Raw genomic sequence first — 20,492 nt, forward strand, 5'->3', positions numbered from 1 at the left:
CGCCGCGCTTCCCAAGCGGCGCACTGTAGCAGTGCGCCACCGGGCTGGCCCCAAAAACATTTAAATTTTTTTAAGGACCTCCAAGGGCTTTTCCAAGCGGCACTGCTTCCCCCCCCCACCCCTGGTTCTGATCCGGCCCCTGCGGCTGGAACTTGGTGTATCAGTAAGGCACATGGGTGGCAAATGGACAAGAGCCTTGTGAAGGTGTCTGGTCTGACTCTGCACCCCCAGCACAGTCCCACACCCAGCGTGACGGAAGCAGGAAGGGACAAGGACCCGACACCCATCAGAGCCGGCCCGGCGTCCTCCCGCAGAGGTGCCTGCTCGCCACCAGTGACAGGTTCTGCTCCCCAGGTGGCTTCCCTATGGCAGGGCCTCTCCCTCATCCTCTGGTTCTCTGACTCCAGCTCGTGCTGGGGGCCCTGACCTAGCCCTCTAGACGGGCAGCCTCGCTCGGCTCAGCCTCACCTCCTCGTTGAGGATCTCCTGGCACTCGGAGTAATTCACGCGGGCGGCCCAGCTGCCATTGGCCAGGCACTCCCGGTAGCCATTGTCTGGGAAAGAAGAGAGAGTCAGTGGGGGGAGATCAGCCTGAGCATCTGTCTGTCCATTCGTCTGTCCATCTATCCATCCATCTGGGCCAGCACAGGAGCCTGCTGGCTGGGGGCTCTGGAGTGAAGCCGGGAGAGGGGCTTCCTTACTGCCCCCAGCTTCCTGCCTCTTTCTGCCCACTGACCTGGGTACACTGGCTTCCCTGATGCCTGCCTGTGGGGCCACACTGCCAGGATCCTGCCCGCAGGACTGGCTGTGGACAGGAGTGGCCAGCCCCCTGGGCTGTTTCCTTGCAAGCCCATATGCAGTGGTGGATTCCGTGGCAGGTGCTCTTCTGAGAGCCTTCCATTTTGGGATCTCGCATTACAGCAAAAAACAATGGCAAGCTCTCATGAGTCAGTTCTCACGCAGCTGGGAATGATCTGATGGAAGGGTATGTGGTGACATAGCCACAGCTCACGTGGCAAATTTAAATGACAGGGTTTCTTGTGATAGGGCTATTTGTGCTGGAGGTTTCTGTAGGAGGAACTCACATGGTGGCGTGGGGGGGGGTGGGGGCAGGTCTTGGAAAGGTCCCCATGGTACATTTCCCCATAGCAGGCCTTTTACTGGAGGGTCATATGGTGGGAATCTCCATGGTGGAGGTCTCTTGGACAGAAAACGACAGGTGACAGGAGTGGGCTGGGGATGTTACATGGGGAGGGTCTCATGTGGCAGGTATCTCATACTAAGATCTGCTACAACTGCTCACAGCCTGGCCTGTAGCACTTGGGGAAGAAGGCAGGAGAGTGGCCCAGGGAGGGTGGGTGTCTGTGCAGCCATCAGCCTGGATTGCAGCCCAGAACCTGTCACCTTTTAAGGAGATAGGAAGGGACCCTGTGGGCCAAACCATTGCCTGGCTTTAGGGCTCTGGGATGGGCAGAGCTTCCCAAAGGGTCCCTCTCACCCTTCTTTCTGCCTACCCTCCACGGGCACCAAGGCCCTGAAGCCAGAAGGGAAAGGACCGAGGGAGTTCTAAATCCTCTTGTCTCCTCTGCTGATGGAGGCTGCCCCCCCCGCCCCCCCTGGCCCGCATCCCTCTTCTGGCATCAGGAGCTCTGAACATGTTTCCTTGAGTTAATTCGGGCTCTGACTCCAGGTAGCACTGGCTGCAAGAGAAATGGAGCCCTGAGCCATCTCCACTCGAGCCTCCCCTGCTGCAGGCCTTTCCATGGCTCCCGCTGGCCCTTGGGGCTGGAAGAGGGCTAGGGGAGCTGCTTGAGTCCTAGTCCTTGGGCCCCGCAGGGCAGAACACCCTGAGGGAGCCAGAGGCCAGGGTTCTAGGCTGGGCTCAGCTGCTGCTGTGCTTTGTGACAGTGACCTCAGCCTCTCAGGCCCCTCTCCTCATTTATAGAAGGGCTGAACCAACCCAAGGGACCAGCAGCCTGGGAGCCGCCTCTCTGCTGGCAGCATCAGGGAGATGGTAGGGTGGGGGTAGAGGGAGGGAGCTGATTTCTGCCCTCTGGGAGAGGGAGCCTCAGCCTGGCGTCCAGGGCTGAAAGGCTGACATGACCTTCTCCTGGCTCCTCTGCTGAGAAGTGTGCCAGTGCACAGTGGGCTGGGCAGGGTTTTAAAGCTCTGCCAGGCTTCCCTTGTTGGACCAAAGTCTCAGCAGAATTGAGCCCTTGGGCAGAGCTGGCAAAGAGGCTGCTGATTTTCTCCTAATTGCTAAAGGAGGATAAGGGGAATCCAGCATCCTCGCCACAGACGGGAAGCACCTGGGACCAGAGTCTGCTATGGAATGTGTGCAGAGAAAGGGGCTTTGGGGCAGTGATCTGGCTAGAAGGGGCGGGAGCTGACCAGGTAGGGTAGGTTGGGTTGGGGTGGGAGGGGGAGGGGGAGGATGGGGAGGGAGTGGGGGTTGCTGTTCTTGCCTTAAGAAAGGCAGTGCTAAGTAGTGTTGAGAGCAGGGCCCCTAGACCCAGGCAGCTCCTGGCACCATCCCTCAATAGCTGTGCGACCTTGGGCAAGTCACTCAACCTCTCACTTTCCTTATCTGTAAAACAGAATGAATGCTCTTAATTATGGCTCCTAGCTCAATAGTTGAATATTTTTAGTTAACATGTGCAAAATGCTTGGAACTATACCCGGCATGTGGTGCTAGCTGTTATTTTTATTATTATTATCTTGGAACTGTAGTTACATAACCTCACATAAGATTCAGAACATGTCACTTGACCCAATCAAGGGGGGTGCTGGTGCAGATTATGGGAGGAGGCCCCTTTGCTCAACACCCCCCCCCCCCCCCCGCCAGATACCCCCACAGCCTGGAGGCCCTCCCAAGGCTGGGCCATGCAAGAGAATCAAGCTTCGGGGGAGGAAGGAGGTGATCCTGAAACAACGCGGCCCAACGAGAGGGAGTTGTTGCCAGGGAGGATGCACCTCCTTGTCTTTAACTGCTGAGCTGAGCAGTCCTCCCCAAGAATCACGGGAAAGTGGATATTTTTGGAAATGCTTCCCATCCCTTTGAAGACTGGGTGCAGCAGGAGTGGCATAAGGGGAAGGCCCAGAAGTCCTGGCAGCATCTCATCAGTAAATCAACTAATTAGCGCCTGATGATGAGGCACAGCTCTGGGTTCCCACCCGCTCCTGATTGCATGGCTGGGCGCGCTCCTCATCTGGCCCTGGGGCATCAGGAAAGGGGACTCTTCCAGCCCTGCCCTGAAATGCCGACCTCATGTCAAGGGACCATCACCCAGCTCTTTTCCTGGGGTCACAGAGAGAAGAATGAGGAAGTCTAGAGAGCACCTCACCCCAACCCTTCACCCTCCCACAGGTGGAGAAACAGAGGTCCAGAGAGGGCCTGTGCCTAGGGTTCCTTAATCAGTTACAGGCAGAGCTGGGACTAGAACCCAGGATTCCTGGCTTCCACTTAAGGCAGGGACAGCAAATTGAGTAGCACGTGCCCAGGCACTAACGCCTGAAAACACTTATTTGGGACCTGTCAAGTAACCCCTGGGGACAGGAGTGGAGGGAGCTTGTGCGAGTGGCCGGGGCTGGCTGCAAAGGTGGGCAGGGCTGGGACCACAGAGGGCCTGGCAGGCCCTGTTCAGGAGCACGGACTTGACCACAGAGGCAATGGGGGACCACAGAGGGCTGACTCCAACTGAGGCCTTGATAGTGGGGGATTGATGAATCCAGGGCTAGGGTTAGAGATCAGGACTGGGGCAGTGGCATTGGGGAAGGAGGGCAGGAAGAGTCGGGCATGAGAATCACTTTAGAAGTGGTACTGACAGGCCTGGTGCCACGGTGAGGGGGAGGGACCTGCTCCCGGATTCCCCCACCCGCCGATTCGCCAGCCCCAGTGCTGCCTCCGTCCTGGGAGCTCCAGAAAGACTGAGCACACAGCATTGTGAGTGGGGCAGTGGGCAGGTTCTGGCTTCCCAGGTTCTGACTCTGCATGCAAGCTCTCTAACCTTGGGCAGGTTATTAGCCTCTCTGTGCCTCGATTTCCTTATTGTAAGGTGGGTGCTACTAAATTGGAGGCTGGCTGACTGTGCATCCCCGGACTCACCTCTTTGACTTACGCGACCTCCTAGGCCCATCTCTCCTTCTTCCTACTCTCATTTCCTCTTAGTCCCCACACCCTTCCCGGTGTTTCTTCTCCTTCTCTTGGGTCCCTCCTATGGCCAGGACATGGTTGCAGACACATGAATCCACTGGATCTGGCTGTTCCAGCTTCCTGCCTTGCCTGAACACCTCCCAGGGAAGGGCCACAGTCACACACCAGGCTGGGCCAGGGATAAGAGGGGGGAAAATGTCCTGGAGACCACGCAGTGAGTGAACCCCCTGGTGGCTACGGTCACCCCCCGGTATCCACTTGGGTCTGAGCTCAGGCCCACCAGGCAGGAAGGGCCCCGACCCCAGGGATCTGGGCCCCCACCCTCCCTTGGACAGGTTAGGGCCTCTGGCCTGCAGCTGTTGCCCTCTTGATAAGCAGGGACCTGAGTCATTGACAGAGGACAGTAAATTAATTCTGAGGTGACAGGTGGTATAGCAAAGAGCTGCAAAGCCTGGCAGTGGGGGTTCAGGGCCTCAGGGGTGAGGTATCTACATGGAGATCAAGTGTCTGAACAGACCCTGGGTCAGTCCCGCCCCACTCCCACCTCACCTATGAGCCTGGGATGCAAGCCAAACCCCTGCCTGTGGATCTAAAACTCTGGGTCCCCCACCTCCTGGCTGGAGGGCCCTGGGCAGGTCACCTCAGACTCAGGGTTCTCATGTGCAAAGTTGGGACTGCTCTGATGATTCCTGCCCTACCTCATGGGGCTGTTGCAGGCTCAAACAGACTAACCTGAAGTTTGTTAACTACAGTAGAAAGTGTCAGACAGATCTGGATGCAAATTCCAGCTTTACCCCTTGCCCACTGGTGGTGTTGGGTAAGTTCCTTAACTTCTCTGAGCCTCAGAGGACTTAGTTATACAATGGGTGATAGTGTGTTCCAGCAGCATTGTAAGAATCAGCAGGAATGAGCACAGAGTGCCCAGCAGGGCACAGAGCTGGCCTTTGGCAAATAGTGGCTGTACCCATGAGAGGTATTAGAGTTACTATTATCATCATCATTTCCCCCACCTCCCAGCAGATGGCCCACCCTCCACCTTGTTCCTTACTTGTGGTGTTGTAGCGGACACCGTAGAAAAAGGCAGGGCAGGGCCGAGCCACCAGCTGCCCCGCTGGGCTCTGGGGCCAGCAGGTGCCGATGAGGTCCACGGACGTGTTGCACTGCAGTTCTGGGGGCAGAGATGGCTGGTGAGGCAGAGCAAGAGTCCTGCCCACCTCCCCACTGGTTCCCATCCCCACACCAACTGGGAACAGGACAAGAACAATAACCCCGATACAGACGTGAGCTTGTTCTATGCTGGGGAGACACCAGGGGAAGAAATCTGAGTTTGATGCTATGGAACTAGGGAGCCAGTGTAGGTTCCAGAGCAGAGGAGGAGATGGTTGGGGGTGATGTTAAAAGCTAAGGTCCTGGCCGGCATTGGGAGGATGGCTGGGGGTGCTTCAGGTCCCCTACTCTGTAGCATGAGGATGCTTCTGTCGGTCCCTCATTTGGTGATAGACTGGAGCTCTGAGACTTCATGGGAACATTCTAGAACAGGCCCAACCAACCCCAGACCCAGCCCCCTCACATGTCTCTGGAACCAAAGCACATCTACCCTGGCCCTGCAGGGAAGAAAGAGCAAAGTGAAGTTTTTCCAGCTTCCAGTTGGCCTGATAACCAAACTTACTGAGCATACCCTGTGCTCTGGTCTGTGCTGAGCCATGAGAGGATCGACTGAGAAAGGGAGGGAGACACCATTTGGGGGAGTGGAAAGAGTACTGAACTGGGAGTCTGGGCCCATTGCTTCAGAAGGAGTTCTGCTACTAATTTGTTGTGTAACCATAGGCAAGTCACTTGCCCTTTCTGGGCCTTACTGTCTTCATCTATAATAAAATAAAGTGGTTGGGCTGGACCAAAAATTCTTAATCTCAGTTCATTGGAGGCTTCAGTGTTCATAGAGACCCTGAATATAATGAAAAATTTGGTGTATGTATTTTAATTGGGAAGGGGCCCATTGCTTCTTGTTAGATTCTCAAAGCGGTCTGTAACTCAAAAGAGACATAAACAGCTGAACTAGGGAGAGGATGTCAAAGTCCCCTGCCAAATATTTTCCCTTATTCAAAGAGCTTTTTGGAGTAAATGTGTGTGTGTGCACACACGCGGGTGTATGTATGTATGTTGGGGCTGAGTCAAGGACACAGTGACACTTCAGAAGGGTAGGAGGGATACGGTCTTCAAGGGGTGGGGTCTGAGCACCCCTGGCACAGTCCTGGCATCCCTTCTGATGCTGTCCCTGCTTTCTCTGCTTTCATGCCCTTCTCAGCATGAGGCCGGTACACCAGCGTCCCCATCAGGGCATGAGGGGGTTAATAACCTGGAACTGGCACAAGAATTCACAGACAGGCCAGGGAGAGCTATGAACCAATGGGAGTCAGGGGCAGCCCTGCATTAGCAGCTGCCAAGCCCTGGTTGGGGCCTGCCTGCCATTTCCTGCCCAAATTAGTCTGTCCCAATCTCTCAGGAAACAGCATTGGGTTAAATTGGCTTCTTTTCCCTACTGGACTCAGGGTAGTGCGGAGCAGTGCTTGTACCATATGGCTGTTTTTCTTTCTAATCAAAACTATTCACAGGGTGTTCCTGCAAATCAGGGCTCAAAGAGAACAGGCCTTAAGGTCAAGTGACTTAATTGAAAGAGAAAGAAATCTGGATTGGGGCTTAATAGATCTGAGGAGATGGTGGGCCAGTGGTTGGAGTGGGCAAAACCTGGGGCTGTGACACAGTGGAGTCTCCGTGAAATATCATCACGAAGTGTGCCAGGTTGGGATTTTATCAGTCATAGATCATGCTGATAGCACTGAGCCCCAAGGCTGGGGGAAGCTGGAGGCATGTGGCCATGGAGGTGGGGGGATAACATCATGAACCGTGCACTGCGACTTCAAAGCTCTTCTTTATCTATTTTGTTTGATCTTCATGTGTCCTGCAATGTCATTATTCCCCTTTTACAGATGGGGAAATTGAGGCCCGGGGAAGCTAAATGACTTGCCCAAGGTCATGAGTCAAAGTGTGAAAAAAAAAAAAAAAATCAAGACTCATAGCCAGGTGTTTTTGGCTCTAAATCAAGTGCTGAGTACCCTACGTTTTGCAAAGAAATAAGTCAAAGGGGGTGGGGGGACGGTCAAGGAGGCAGCAGAGAAAGGAGCAGCATTTATTGAGGCCATACTGTGTGCCAGGCACATGCCAGGTGCTTTACATATACCACCTCATTTAATGACAACATCACACCTCCCCAGAAGGTTGTTCATTCATTCACTCACCCATTCGTTCACAGCATGTACTGACCTAGGCACTGGGAAGATAAATGGGATGTCATGTGTGGCAGTGTATGGAACGGTGCCTAACACACCCTCTCAGTGTGGCATCTGGCCTCCCTCCCTTCCCTGGGCAGTTCCCCAGATCCCCCTCTGCCAATAACAGAGCGTAGGGAAGGACTGGGCACCAGCCACAGCCAGGACCAGGCCAGAACCAAGGTAGAGGGTGGCCACTGAGCGTATGGGCCTCCTGGCCCGGAGGACCCAGCACCTGCCAGCGCCCTGTGCTCAAGGGCTCTAATCACAGTCCCGCCCGGCCCACAGCTGGTCCCGGGATATGGGGACCCATACGGGGGTGGGCAGCGCAGAAGGCTATTTACCCCTGGTCTGTGGTTCGGATCCGGTGGTACCTCCCATGGGTCTCACACCACCTCCCAACGTGGGTGCTAATCCTCCCAATTTTACAGATAAGGAACTGAGCAGTCAAACGGCTTATCCCAAAATACTAAGTGTCCAAAGATTCGAAGAGGCAGAAGTGGATTCTGAACGCTGGTCTTTTGACGCCAGCCCAGGGCTCTTCCCAGGGCTCCACAGCGGGCGCCAGTCCGGGCTCCTGTCCCCTGCGGCTCACGAAGGCTGCCTGGAGGTGGCGCCGGGAATCCAGCCGCAGACGCGAGCTTTGCATTAAGAGCCCAGAGAACCCTGGAGGGAATGCAAGTCTGTGCGAGAGACGGGAAGAAGGAGGGAGGCGGCAACAACGAAGAGGAGCCAAACGAAAGGGGTCAGGACCCAAGGCCCCGCTTTCCCAGAGTAAAAGGCCGGGGCGCCCGCCGGGGGCAGGGGCTGGGGGCGGGGTCCAGGGAAGGGGTGGAGCTACGCGGGGCGTGGCCAGAGGTGCGCGAGCCAATCCGGAGTGGCGGCTGGGCTCAGGCGACGAAATACACGCTAAACACGCACAGGGGCGTGGGACACGTGGTTTTAGCGAGCAGGAGGAGCCGGGAGAGGCGGGAGAGAAGCGGAAAAGAAGGTGGAGGACGAGGGGACCAGAGGCCCGGCCTGGGACTGCCTGCGGGGCACGGCGCCTTCCAGCAATGTGTCCTGCCTCGGGGCGTTCGCACCTCCCGCTCCGGGCCCTGCAGACACCGGGTCCGGGAAGAAGGAGTACGAGGGTCCCTGGGGACCCAGGAGAGACAGGGCCTAAAAGGGAACGGTCGTATAGGACGAGGCGGGACGGGAGGAAATGAACATGTGTTTACCACCACGACCACCGTATACCAGGCACTGTGAAGGGGGCTTTGCATGACGAAATTCGTGCCACTCACTCAATCCACCCAACTACTCTTTGAGGAGGAGAAAAGAGAGGGGGAGGGGGGAGTGGAAATAGGAGACAAGAAGACAGCAAGGGTAAAACAGGGAGACGCAGAGGGAAAGCCACGAGAGAGAGGTACGGAGAAAGATGATGTCAGAGGTGCTGGGGATAGGGAGGCGGTCGATCTCCTGGCTAGGAAGGGGAGACGGCAGGAGGAAGCCAGTCTTCGTGTCACTCAGCCTGGTGGCTATCAGGACCTCAAGGTTAGGGCTGTTGGCTGTTGGATTCTGATTCTTGGCCCACGTCCCCTCAAGGTCCCACTGCCACAAATGCTCAACGTCTTCTGCTCTCCTGGGGGCTATCTTCCCGGGTATCATCGTTCTGGGGTGAGGAGCAGTTTGGACCAGGATAAGCCAGCCTTGCAAATAGCCAAACAGATTTACTAGCCAGCTGCACGAAGGCGGAGCTGCTATTACGAGCCGAACCTGGCCCACAGCCCCCTGTCCCACAGCGCCCCTCCTGGTCAGGTTAGGTACAGATAGGGATACTGATAACTTGGCTCTTTAACAAGTATTCTAGAGGCTGGGGACACGGTAATGAATAAAATAAATGCCCTGCCCTCATGGGGCATTATAGAATCATTATAAAATGATTACATTCTAGTGGGGAGATAATAAGCAAGCAAACAAACACATATCTGTGAACCAGTGAGAAATGCTTTGGAGAAAAACTGAGCAGTGTAAGGAGATAAAGACTGACAGGGGTACTATTTTGATTTAGTGGTCTCTAAAGTACTAACATTTAAGCAGAGAACTAAAGGAAGGGAGGGAGGGAACCGTGTGTATGCCTGGGGGAAGCGTGTTCTAGGCAGAGAAAACAGCAACTACGAAGGTGCTGAGGCCGTATGTGCTTGGTGTGTTTGAGCTGCTGGCATTCCCATCATCTGGTGGCTCACTGCCTCATTCACAGGGCAGCTAGATCTCTGAGCATTTTGCCTGGGGGTGGGGAGAGGTGGAATCAACCCACTCACCAGCCCTGGTCACTACAGGCTTTCACGTGGGAGGGAGTCAGGTGAGCTAATGTAATGTATAAAACTGGTCCTCCATCTTCCTCCTTCCCCAAACATGCACAAAGCAAATGCACAGGGGCCCACACTGTGATTTCTCATGGGAGCACTGGGGACAGACTGCCCCAGATCATTGCAAAGGGAGGGAAGAGAGGAGGGGAGCAATGTGGAGGGCTCCCACCTGCCTCTGGAAAATCCCTTCTGTGTTCGGTTCCTGGGGAGCCTGCTTTAATGGATGGATAAGAATCCTTTGAAGGTAGTCTACTTACTGCCTGTGCACAATTGCGCACTGGTTTCTTCCCCCAGGTAGGTTACACAGTTCGCCTCCCATCAGGCTTAGGGTCCAAATGTGCTCAGTAGATCCTCCCATGCTAAATAACTTCAGAGGGAGATTGGAACCTGGCTCCCGTCCCAGTGATGCCAGTGCTCCTGTCAGAGGCTGCTAAATGAACTACAAGGTAGGCAGGCACTTGGCAGCAGCTCTGCAGCTGGGAAGCCCATCCCCCTGTTTGGTTTAAACCCAGGAGAGGGACTCAGTCAAGGCTGCCTAGAGAGAGCAGCCAGGCGGCCCAAGGGCAGTCTCTGAAACACACATTCTTGTCCTTTCAGAGGAATGTATTGCTGGGATGAATGGGCAGGGGTTATGCCTGGGTCACCTGGCATGGACAGGGTGGCAGAGGGCAGGCAGAGAGTCCTGGTCTTTGCTTGGCCACCTCGTGGTTGAGCTGCTTCCTCTTTGGCTGGGCAAAGCAGAAAGTTGAAGGGCGTGTGACACATCAGGATAAGTGCATGTGAGCCTCTTGTGTGTTTGTGGGCTCTTTGTTTTTGAATTCCCAATACCTAGTACAATGCCAGGCACATAGTAGGTACTGAGGAAAATTTGGGGCCATGTGCAAACCTAATATGGGTACGGGAAACTGCAGGGGTGACACTGCACCCCAAATAACTGACCACATGGGGCCCTGGGCACTGTGGCTCTCTGAGTGGCTCTACAATGTGGTGCTGGTGGTAAACTCTGGAATCAGGCCCACTTGGTTCAAGTGTTGGGGCCACTGTTTAGTAACTGTGTGTGCTTGGGCAAGTTACTTAACCTCTCTGAGCCTCAGGTTCCTCTTCTATAAAGTGGGGATAAAAATACTTCCTGACAATATTGTTGTGATGATTGAATGAGAACAAAGCACTGAGAATGGAGTCCAACACGTAGTGGGAACTATATAATATTAGCTGTTATTATCATTTTCTACCTTAAGGGGATAGAAACTAATGACCCCAGGTCCTTGTCAACTCTGATTCTATTTGTCTGTGATGTCATTAATCAATAATTTTATTACTTTCTGGCATTGAAATACTCCTGCCATGATTGTATAAGTTGTCATCTGTGATCTGCCACATGGTAGAGCCTCAGCTCTGGAGACCCACCCACTCCCTGCTCCTGGCATGAGGCATGTGAGGGGCCCCCCACAGGCTCTGGCTCAGTGCCAGCTGCCCCAGCCAAACGCCCATCCATCTGTCCCGGCCCCTCTGCCCCACCCTCACCATCTGTCTCTACCAGTGCCCATCGGCCTGGGTAGGTCTCAGCCTCAGAAGACAAATGGCCCGTTATCAGAGCTGTTGTGGAAGGTGATGGATCGCGTACCATGATGCCAGGCAGGCTGGGCCAGGCTGGGAGTGGGGGCACAGAGTACAAATCACCAGGGAATGAATGCCATTCATCATGGCCTGCTGCCTCCAAGGACAGGTGACACCTGCATGGGCTCGGAGATGTCCCTCCTCCTGAGCACAACAAGCAAGTTAATGAAGCCTGACCTGGCCCCTGGCAGGAAGGGCTGGGGGTGGAGCCTTTCCTCTCAGGTCCAGCCTCTGAGCAGGTCTCCTTCCTCCCCATCTCTCTCTGCTAGAACTCCAGACTCCTGCCCGAGAACTTACTTCCCCGTTCCCCATGGCCCAGCTCAGCCAACTCTGCAGCCTGGTGCTCCAGGCTCCCAGTGCCGCCCCCCAGGCTTACCACTCCTCCCTCCAAGTCCCTCCCTGTCCTTCCACCAGACCCACCTACTAGTCCTCGGTCAACTCTTGCTTTGGCTGAGGACACTGGCTCTTCTCGCCCAGTCCACACTCAAGAGTCTCTCTTAAAACTCACCTTTGAGACCTCCTCCTTCAGGAAGCCTTGTTGGATTTGCACCACCCCTGTCCTAACCTCCCCGCCACCTCCATCATAGGGAGCAATTTGTGACAAGTATCTTCCCTTCATTCCAGCTATACCGTAAGCACTTTTAAAAGCCTACTGATGTTACCAACAATAACACCCAGTAGTGGCGTGGCCTCACAATGAACCCCTCCCGCCTCCTGCTACACACTTGTGTCCATTTCTCTGTTAGCACGTGTCTTGCGCTCTGCCTTACAGTACATGCGTTTATTCCAGGACTTGACTCCTGCACCAGACTGTGCATCCTTCTTTCTTCCCCCAGTGCCTTGCATGGGATATGCTGCATAACAGGTGCTCAGTTAATGAGTCGGAGTGAATCAAGGAGAGACTGGAAGAGGAAAATCAAGGATCAAAGGAGCCTCCCAAAGACCCTCAGGTGCAGGACGCCTTCTCCATTTTTGCCCAGCAGCAGCCGTCCTCGGGACCACACTCAAAGTTAGAACAGGCATGGCCTCAGGAGCCCAAAGACCTAGACTTGGGTCCTAGCCATTGCCACGTACTGGCTGTGTGGTCCTGGGAGAGTTATGTAACTCTTCCGTGCCTCAGTTTCCTCATCTGTACAAATGTCAGGTTTTAAACTCCCGTGAGGATAAAATAATTATCGCAAAGCACTTTGTAAATGGTAAAGTTAGCCAGTATTTTCTATGGAGGAGGTATAGAGCTTGGTATTGAAGAGCACACCAGAAGCCAGACTGCCTGTACTCCGCTCAGCGCTCCGTCACTTTCTAGTGCTTCTCTGTGCTTCAGTTTCCCTAGGTGCAAAATGAGGCTCACAGCACCTAGCTCAGGAGGACATTGTGATAATTGGGTTAATATTTCTCAAATTCCTGCAACAGTGCCTGGTGCGTAGTTAGCATCACACAGTGTTACACTTTGGGCCTTTTTAGCAGCAGAAAACAGCAGCCTCTCTTCCTCGCTGGATGCATCCCTGAGTCACAGCCCAGCAGCAAGGTCTGAGATGCCTTCCCCTGTTGCCCACCCTAAAGCAGGAAAATAACTACTGGGCTTACTTTCTGATGTTCCTCCTGTGCCCACGGCAGATGCTGTTAACTTAATCGCAGCTCTTTCCCACCAAACTTACACCCAGCTTCAGGATCCTTCTCAACACAGCACTTCACGGAGACATGACGAAGTGCCTGGAGCCCTGGAGAGGAAATCTCCCTGCTATTCCTGCCTTAGGCTCTGTGCGCAGGCCCTGGGAGACCTGGAATCTTGCAGGACGGGGTTGGGGGCACTCACCGGAGATGTTGCTGGCAAGGGACAGGCTCTCACAGTGCTGGTCCTGGAGGGAGGCGGACACAGGGTTCAGCCCCAGAAGGAGAAGGGCCTGTGGGCACAGGGAGATGAGGGACAGTTAGGCTGGTGCCATGAGCAGTGTGGCCTGCAGCTTCCTGCCTCCCCTCGCTTCCGCCTCTTAGTCCAGTCTCTTCCCAGACACTTCTCACAGTCTCCTCCCTCTCCTCCCCCCTTGTCCTCTCTGTCTGGAAGATCTGGAGCTCCCCTGCTCTTGGAGGGGCCTGGTAGGGAGGTGGGTAAGTGAAGGAGCCCAAGCTCCAAGGGCAAAGGTGAATTTTATCCTCGGGGCTGGGACCTCCGGCGAGGCTCTACCAGAGGAAGCCACCTCCATGCCATGGGATCCCAAGCATTGCCCAACTGTGTCCCACCACACACACACACACACACACACACACACATGCTCTCCCACCTGCCTGCTGAGCACTGCAGACTCACAGACCTTCACTAATGCACCTGCCTCCCTCTCCACCTCCAGAGATGTAGGCGCTCCTGGCCTCTTGTTTAATGAGCTGCTCCCTGAGCCCTCATCCCTGCCTGGCTAATTACCTATCACTACAAATTGTGCCTCATGGTTTATCAAGCCCTTTTACATCTGCAAGGACACTTTATTCTTCTTGGCGCTGGTGTGGCTGTGCCTATTTGCAGATGAGGAAACTGAGGCTCAGAGAGGTGAAGGGATAAGTGTGTCTGGAGAGATGGCTGTCCTATTCCAGGGAGAACATTTGCCCTTTAACCTCCCCGAGGGCTCTATGTCACTCTCATTTCAGAATTTCAGACCACTTGGGAGGAGAGTGGCATGGGCCCCATACCTGGAGGGCTGCCCCTTCTTCAACAACATCCTCCTGCAACCATTGTGTCCCCTCCCTTGAGGTCACCACCCTCCCTACAGATTTAAAGTCACAGAAACCTGGGGTCTAGCCCCAGTTTTGCTGTGTTGCTACGGGCAGGTTACTTGCCCTCTCTGTGCTTCAGATGCCTCACCTGAAAGCCCTCCCACGCTTACACGATGCAATGTATGCAGAAGTGTTTTGTAAATGGCACAGCATGCTGCATGAGGACAGGGATTTTGTTTTGTTCGTGGCACTCATATTTACTGATAAGTTAATGAATGACATTGTGTTTCAGGTATATAATAGGCACTCAATAAGGCCATGTTGACTGGTTTAAACTTGGTGGTTTTTATTTAGTCAAGGGTTGGAAGAGAGGAGGTTGTTTCTCCCGGGGTTTGACTTGCAAGGGGTTAAGAAGCACGGGGAGGTTGGGGAGGGGGAAGCATTGTAACCGCCCCTCCCCCCAGCTGTGGGTCCTGGGCACCCAGTGACTAGCATGCTCTGTCACCTGATCAGGATGGTGAACCTGAAGCTGCTCTCGAGACTCTTCACCACCCCTGCTCCCCTGCTCTTCCTTCTGGGGCCCCCTCCCTCTGACTCTCTCCAGGGCCCCCTGGCCAGGGTGCACAGCCTCTGCTCATTTCCACACTGTGTGCAAAACTCACGGCAGAACTTCACACACAGACTCTTAGCTCTGGAAGCTGTCTCAGGACTTCACAATGGAAAAATGAGACCGGGAGAGAGGCAGGGGCTCGCCCCAGTCACTGAGCGAGCAAGTTGCTAGTGTAGACTAAAGCCGGGTGCTGGCCAGCTCACGCAGCAGCCCGTAGCCCTCATGCAGTGCTGGGACTGGGTGAGGAGGGAGCAAAAGTTAAAGGACTGTCAAAAATCTAGTAGACAAGACATGTGCTATTTTAATGCAACGTATTTTTTTAAACCTAAGTTAGTGACCCCCAATCCATGATGAACAAAATATCAAGAACTTAAAAAAAAAAAAAGCAGGCCCAGTAACAGTGCTGGGCCATATTGGTGCTTGGGGCAAAAGGAGAAATCAGTAGTAATATTGAAAGGTTATTTATCATGACGGCTGAGGTTTCTGGCGCCTCTGTACATGTCGTGCTTGAGGAGAACGCCTGGCTCGCCCCACCCTGGTCCACCCTGCCCATGTGCTTTCCCCAGCAGGACCCCACCGCCCCTGCCCCGTGGCTGTCCGTCCTCCCTTCCCCTCGACTCTTCCCCACTCACCCTTTCCGGACCTCAGGACCCTCTCCCTATCCTTAGAAGCAAACTAACCCACGCTTTTCCGAAGGCCAGCTTTCTGTGCTCACTTGGAGGGAAGGTCCTCCCTATCCCAGCCCACCAGGGTCATGCATCTTCACCAGTACCCACTCCTTTCCACTCCTGTCCTGATGATGATGGCAGGCTCTGCACCCCTCTCTCCCTCCCAATAGAGTAATCCCCACCCCTGCTCAGAGTCTGGTCCTGCCCCCACCTGCAGGAAGCACCCTCGACCCTGATGACTCACCCGCATTGTCCTCTCAGTGACACGCCTGAGTCCTTCGTGGGCTTTGTGTACTCCATGCCCTCGCTGGTGCACTCCTTCTGTCATGTCATAGGGGGTCTCTCTGCTCTCATGGGACCAAGCTCCAGGCTCCCAAGCACCCCCCAGCCCTGTACCCCCTGTCCTATGCTTGGCACTCGGGACACTCAGCACACAGTGCTGGGGTTAGCTCCAGGGACTTGGGAGTGATTATAACAAACCCATTCATCTCTCTGGCCCCAAGGAACTTCCAACACTTTATTAATCAGTAATTAAACCTCCCAGTCTCCAGAGAGATGGAGAAATATCTTTACCCTCATTTTCCAAATGAAAACACAGAAGTGGAGAGAGAAGGAAGCCACCAAGCCGGCCAGTGGCTCTTGCTGGCTAAGCAAAAAGCAGTGTCCTCATGACAAAGCTGCTCAGCTCACTCAGAGGGGCAGCTCAGCTGCTGTGCCCAGAGGCCCCTTCCAAAGGGGACTAGGAATCCCTTCCAAAGCTTCTCACCTCACCCCTGCCCATGCCACCTCCCAACACACACACACACACACACTCAAACTGGGGCTCCCAGACCAGCTCAGCCAGAGGCAAATTAGAGAAACTGGCAACACCCATTCAAAAAAAGCCCTGGTGCCTGACATTCCACCATTATACATCTAACCCTTAAGCCCTGCTTTGTGCTCGGGTCTTTCAGATCCCCCTTGAAGGCACATCATGTTCTCTTTGCATCCAGTGACTAATGTCTCTCCGGCACCCCGCCCCTTCCTATGTCTTCACACCTTTGCCCCCCGTGCAGTTTTCACCACCTCCTCTCCCTGCCCTACCTGCACCTGCTGAACGCTGCATTCCTCAAAAACCAGTTCCAGGGCCCCTTCCCTTGGCAGTACCTTCCCCAACCCTCCCAATAAAGCAACTCAGTTACCCCTTCAATGTGCCCCTTGTCCCCAAAGCACTCTGTACATGTGCTGGACCCTGTGCTCATGAAGCCACAGATGGAGGTGTTGGATTAGTGCCAAAGCACGAAAACCCTCAGTTCAAAGACTTATGGCCCAAGGTTCTGATTAGATGGCAAATACATGGACCAGAAGTTCTGATTCTCGCATCTCTACGTTGGGATCCACAGAGGAGCAACGCAAATCCAGATTCATCACAAAACCAAACCCAGTGCCACAGGCAAAGGGCTGGTCTGTTCTCAGCTGCCTTTCGCTCTGACACTTATGTCTCCTCGGTTCTTAATGGCTCACAAAGTCATTCTCTACCAACAGAGGGCCAGTGTCGCATTATGCAAAGAAAATGCTTCTTAAAATCCCCAAACCAACCTTTCCTCTCAGGAAAGTTCAGCTCTATAGCAGTCTGTGCCTGCGCCACCTCTTGCTCTGCAGAATGTTTGTAGAGGCTTCCGGTTTACTGCTGAATCACACTTCCGGGAAGAGCCCAGAGTTTTCCTGCGCATTTCCTTCCACCACCTACTGATCTCTGCTTCCTTGTTCACTAGTTTTCTATCCCCAGCAATAAGCAATTACTGCACTGGCAGGAACAGGCCCCCAAAGTTTCAAGGATGTTGTTTGTTTCCTCTTAAAACTTACTCTGGAGTTCATGAACACATAAGGGGGGTGGGCAGTGTGAAGACCCTGTAATTAGGTGCAGAATGGTGTGTGTATTGACAACCACTTTGCTGGGGAAGGTTCATAGCTTCCTCCTCTTCTCACCAAGGTCTAGCCCCCCTGCAAAAGGGTGAGAACTAAGATCATATAGTGAATGGGGTCACCTTAGAGGCTTGGGCCTCCTAAACTGGACATGTCATCCTCTCTGAAATCAAATCAAAGTGCTTTTGGCCTTAGAATGTCCACTTTCTTGGACCCTCCGTTCGCTCCTTCACTCCATCATCAGCCCCAGCCACTGGCTCTCCTTTCAGAACCTTTTTTTTTTTAAGAGGTGGGGACTCACTGTGTTGCCCAGGCTGGAGTGCAGTGGCTACTCACAGGCAATCTCACTACCAATCAGCACAGGAGTTTTGACCTGCTCCGTTTCTGATCTGAGCTGGCTCACCCTCCTTTGACAACCTGGTGGTCCCCCACTCCCCAGGAGGTCATCATATTGATGCCAAACTTAGTGCAGATACCCAATGGTATCTACAGCCCAGAACTCCAGGGCTCAAGTGATCCCCAGTGTGTGCATTTGAGTAGCTGGGACTATAGGCATGCACCACTGTGCCTGGCCAGAACCATTTTTGACACAGAGTTTTCAGGACTTCATGGGATTTACTACTTTCCAGCTAGTAGAAAAACCAAAATGGTGCTGAGAATCTGAAGCTGGCAGAGCACTAGGTTCACCCAGTAGCTAATGCCCACTTCCGTACACCAGCCTGGCAGCCCCAATTCCCCAAATAAAACCTGCACCTCAGCTATGAATCTCTCCAATCGCCAAAGAGTCAAACCTTGAAGGTCAAGTCTGAGGACTTAGGTGTGGTGCAGCTCCATTAGAGCATCACATACAATGCCTGTCCCAGGACCCAGTGGGTCCCTGACATGGAAGGGACACCATGCTGCAGAAAGCAGATGGGGCAGGTCTCATGCTCCCCATTTTCAAGCTGGTGTAGTTGAGGTGTCCAAGGTCACAGAATTGTTCTTAGAAGCCGAAGGCAGACTAGGACCCAGTAAGCAGGTGGTCCATGTCTGTCTTGCAAGCTGATGAATGATGGAGGAGGGGAGGATGCCTCCGGCCTGGCCAGGCCCCAGTCAGCACAGGGCATTGACAGGAGGGACAGGCAGAGGAGATGGCATCGGTGCAGGAGCCTGTGGAGGGCTGGGGTGGGAGGGCTGGGCTTTGACAGCTGCCTGCTCCAGCTGCTGCCCACGCCCCCACTCCCCGGGCCAGCATAGAGCATGGCAGAAATCAAAGCTGCCATCCCAATTCCCAATGTGACTTCGGTATAAAGGTTAATCACACCCGGAAAATGCTTATTAGAGACCATAAATAACTACGTTGCTGAAGCTCAGTTTAGTCTTTAAGGCACAAAAGTGCAATTTCCTTTGATGGGATGACTTGGTAATTAACCTTTTGGGGAGGGTCCTGAAGGGCCACTGGAGGGAGGGAGGGGTGGCCTAGAGGCAGCTGGGGCTGTCCCCACGTCCTAAAAGTTCCAGAGGAACAAGGAGAAGAGGGCCTGCCTTCCCTCCTCTTTCATTGGCTCTGATGCTCAGCTGGGGAGAGCCCCCCAGGAGCAAGGGACTGAGCTGGCCTCTGACAGAGCCACAGCTGCAGTTCTAGAGGGATCTTTCAGCAAGATTCCAGCCTCCTGCTGAGTTCTGAGCCTAGTCCTGCCACTGACTGTGCGACTTTGGGCGAGTCACCTGGCCCATCTGGGACTCAACTTCTTCAGCTGTGATGCAGGGACAATGTGGTCTTTCTTACCCATATCATGGAGATGAGGACCACCTGGGAGGAGATGAAGAGAGGAATGCTTCTGAAATTTAAAGTCCCCTACAAGTGTCAGCTGGATCGTTATCATGACTTGGCTACTCTAGGCCCCAGAGTCCTCCAGAATCTCCCTCGGTGACAGAGAGGGCTGACCGGGAGGAGCAGGTTCCCTCCCAGGCCCTGGGGGAGGGGCTGCAGGCAGGACCCAGGCCTCTCCCCACCCTCGGTCAGGCTGTTCTGCCTTCTCTGTAAGCTTTCCTTTGGGAAGGTGTTTTTCAGCTTAAAAGGAAAGTTGTGTTTTTGTTTTTAAAACCACCAGATTTAGTGATCTCTCTAACCCCCTGCTGGACTGGGATTCTACATTTAAGGAGTCCAGGACTAAGTGCATGATTTGAAAAAAAAAGGAAAGGACTTCAGAAGAGGTGGAGAAGGACAGACACACACACAGGACAACAGCAAGACAAGGCGGACATAGCTGAGGTCTGTGGAGTTTCAGGCAGGGCCGCACAATGTGACCGTGGGGCAGGCTTCCTGCGGGAGGTGAGTTTGAGGATGGGCACGGCGAACACTGTCTGTCAGAAGGATAGAGAGGATCTTCCAGGCAAGGGGAGGGTCCTGAGTTTGTGGGGGGTGGGACCAGCTGCATGTGGAGGGGCTCAGACACTGGGCTGAGATAGATCCAGTAGGAGGAACACCGAGCTGGATTTCTGAGCAGCAGACTGTCATAGCTTCAACTTCACAGTTTGCAGGTGTGGAAACTGAGGCCCCAAGAGGGCAAGTGAGAGCCCATAGGAGGCAGTTCAGTAGGTTAGGGAAGAAACCTTGCCTGCCCTGTCCTGCAAGACTGTGGCAGACCCTGGCTTGTGGCCCATCAGAGGCCCCTGAGTCTGTGTGGCCAAGATGGCAGCCTTCCCTGGTGTCCCCAGACGCAAGGCCCCCATCACACACCACCACCTGCTGGCCGAGGTCCTGGGGTCCTCAGGCTCCACAACCCCAGTATCTGACCCTTCTGACTGCCTTGCTCCTCACTGTGTTCAGGTGTAGCCTGTTTAAAGCAAAGCCAAGAGAAGAAACCCTAAATGGGAAACAGAGGAGGGGCCATCAATCAACATTTCTTTACAAAGCTGGCTCCCTTGTTGCATTTAAAAACTAGGATCTGGTTTGCAGAAATAAAATATGTGTGCAATCAACTCTTCAAAAATCTGTCTGTGCCTACAGGGGATATATCTGTAATCACCTGCTGATTGAATACCGGGGAGGGCAGGGCCACACATGCAACTGCATGGTTTCTGCACAGCACAGGTGCCGGGGGAGGGGTCAGTGGCAGCTAGAATGGCAAGCTGTGCACAGCACAGCAGAGACCCTCAGGGGGTGCCCCCCAAGCA

The 20,492-nt window shown here is 54.1% G+C and overlaps 2 protein-coding genes across 5 annotated transcripts in view; both read right to left on the reverse strand.

The window, feature by feature from the left end:
* LOC103601001 (corticotropin-releasing factor receptor 1) overlaps positions 1–13,365 on the reverse strand; it is a 26,809-nt gene extending 13,444 nt beyond the window's left edge. For 2 of the 4 annotated variants that reach the window (XM_008585378.1, XM_008585376.1), the window contains exons 1-3: positions 13,261–13,365; positions 5,202–5,321; positions 469–554 (exon numbers count right to left, since the gene is read on the reverse strand). The gene's annotated coding sequence lies outside the window, so the exon portion shown is untranslated. Of the gene's footprint in view, positions 1–468; positions 555–5,201; positions 5,322–13,260 lie in introns of those variants that run through there. The other 2 variants (XM_008585377.1, XM_008585379.1) reach the window with 2 other exon arrangements.
* LOC103601002 (corticotropin-releasing factor receptor 1-like) overlaps positions 1–20,492 on the reverse strand; it is a 42,403-nt gene that overhangs the window by 7,160 nt on the left and 14,751 nt on the right. The window contains exons 6-8 of the mRNA XM_008585380.1: positions 13,261–13,374; positions 5,202–5,321; positions 469–554 (exon numbers count right to left, since the gene is read on the reverse strand). Coding sequence (XP_008583602.1) covers positions 469–554; positions 5,202–5,321; positions 13,261–13,374 — 320 coding nt within the window. The remainder of the gene's footprint in view (positions 1–468; positions 555–5,201; positions 5,322–13,260; positions 13,375–20,492) is intronic.

This window comes from Galeopterus variegatus, unplaced genomic scaffold (genome assembly GCF_000696425.1).
Source record: "Galeopterus variegatus unplaced genomic scaffold, G_variegatus-3.0.2 Scaffold3544, whole genome shotgun sequence".
Taxonomy (NCBI): Eukaryota; Metazoa; Chordata; class Mammalia; order Dermoptera; family Cynocephalidae; genus Galeopterus; species Galeopterus variegatus.